This window comes from Frankliniella occidentalis, unplaced genomic scaffold (assembly GCF_000697945.3).
Source record: "Frankliniella occidentalis isolate FOCC.00 unplaced genomic scaffold, Focc_3.1 Scaffold935, whole genome shotgun sequence".
In the NCBI taxonomy this organism is placed as follows: Eukaryota; Metazoa; Arthropoda; class Insecta; order Thysanoptera; family Thripidae; genus Frankliniella; species Frankliniella occidentalis.
Genome location: NW_026268041.1, coordinates 7,214 through 7,960, shown reverse-complemented (window position 1 = coordinate 7,960; position 747 = coordinate 7,214). Strand labels below are relative to the sequence as shown.

The following is a 747-nucleotide window of genomic DNA, read 5'->3' as shown; positions in this document are numbered from 1 at the left end:
TGAAACTCCTTTTGGCACAGGTCACATCGGTGTGGCATAGTGGAATAAAAGGTCCGGTGACTCTGGAGAAAAACAAAAAAGATGGTAAACATGAGTTTAAGACCTGTGCTTTCCTTGTTCCTGAGAAGGACTCGGGAATCTGAAATACCGAGTGCGCAACGCTGAAAACCTGCCCACTGCCCACCTTTTAGGTCGCGGAAAGTCCGCCGTTGGTTCGAGTACTCGTTGCAGCAGCTAGTCGTCAAACACTTACTGGAGTTGCCCGTTGCCCTGGCCTGGCGGACACTCTGCCAATAGGGCGCCGGTGAGGTTCAGGTCGCCGATCACCAATCACGGACACACCTGGGCGCCTTGCACACTCGGACCACGGTGTAACTCTCTACACCGTGACTCGGACTGGACTGATGCAGTGCGGTGCGGTGCGCGGTGCGGACCGCTGGGGTCTGTGGTCGGTCTGGGCTGGGTCCCCCTAGAGAGACAGTCTCTCTAGGTCCCCCCGTTCGAGGGATTAGCGCCAGCAGCCAGCAGCGGGCGACTGGGGATCCCCGGAAAGGAAAACACCCGCCTGCTAGAGGGTAGAGAGGTACCGGGTGTCCCAGCTCTTACATGCGATGGATTTCGCGCATCCCCCGCGGTTCCACGGGGAGGGGAGACTCGCGGTTCCACGGGCCACGGGGATGCATGCAATCCTGCGCGTTCCCGACAGCGCCTGCGAGTCAGAGGTATGTTACTCACCATACTGGCATG

The 747-nt window shown here is 58.9% G+C and overlaps 1 protein-coding gene across 1 annotated transcript in view; it reads right to left on the bottom strand.

The window, feature by feature from the left end:
- Positions 1-746, bottom strand: part of LOC127751764 (gastrula zinc finger protein XlCGF57.1-like) — a gene marked incomplete at its 3' end in the record, with an annotated part of 1,750 nt that extends 1,004 nt beyond the window's left edge. Inside the window, exon 1 of the mRNA XM_052275798.1 lies at positions 736-746. Within this exon, the coding sequence (XP_052131758.1) occupies positions 736-746 (11 nt within the window). The remainder of the gene's footprint in view (positions 1-735) is intronic.
- Between the last annotated feature and the right edge of the window lies 1 nt (position 747).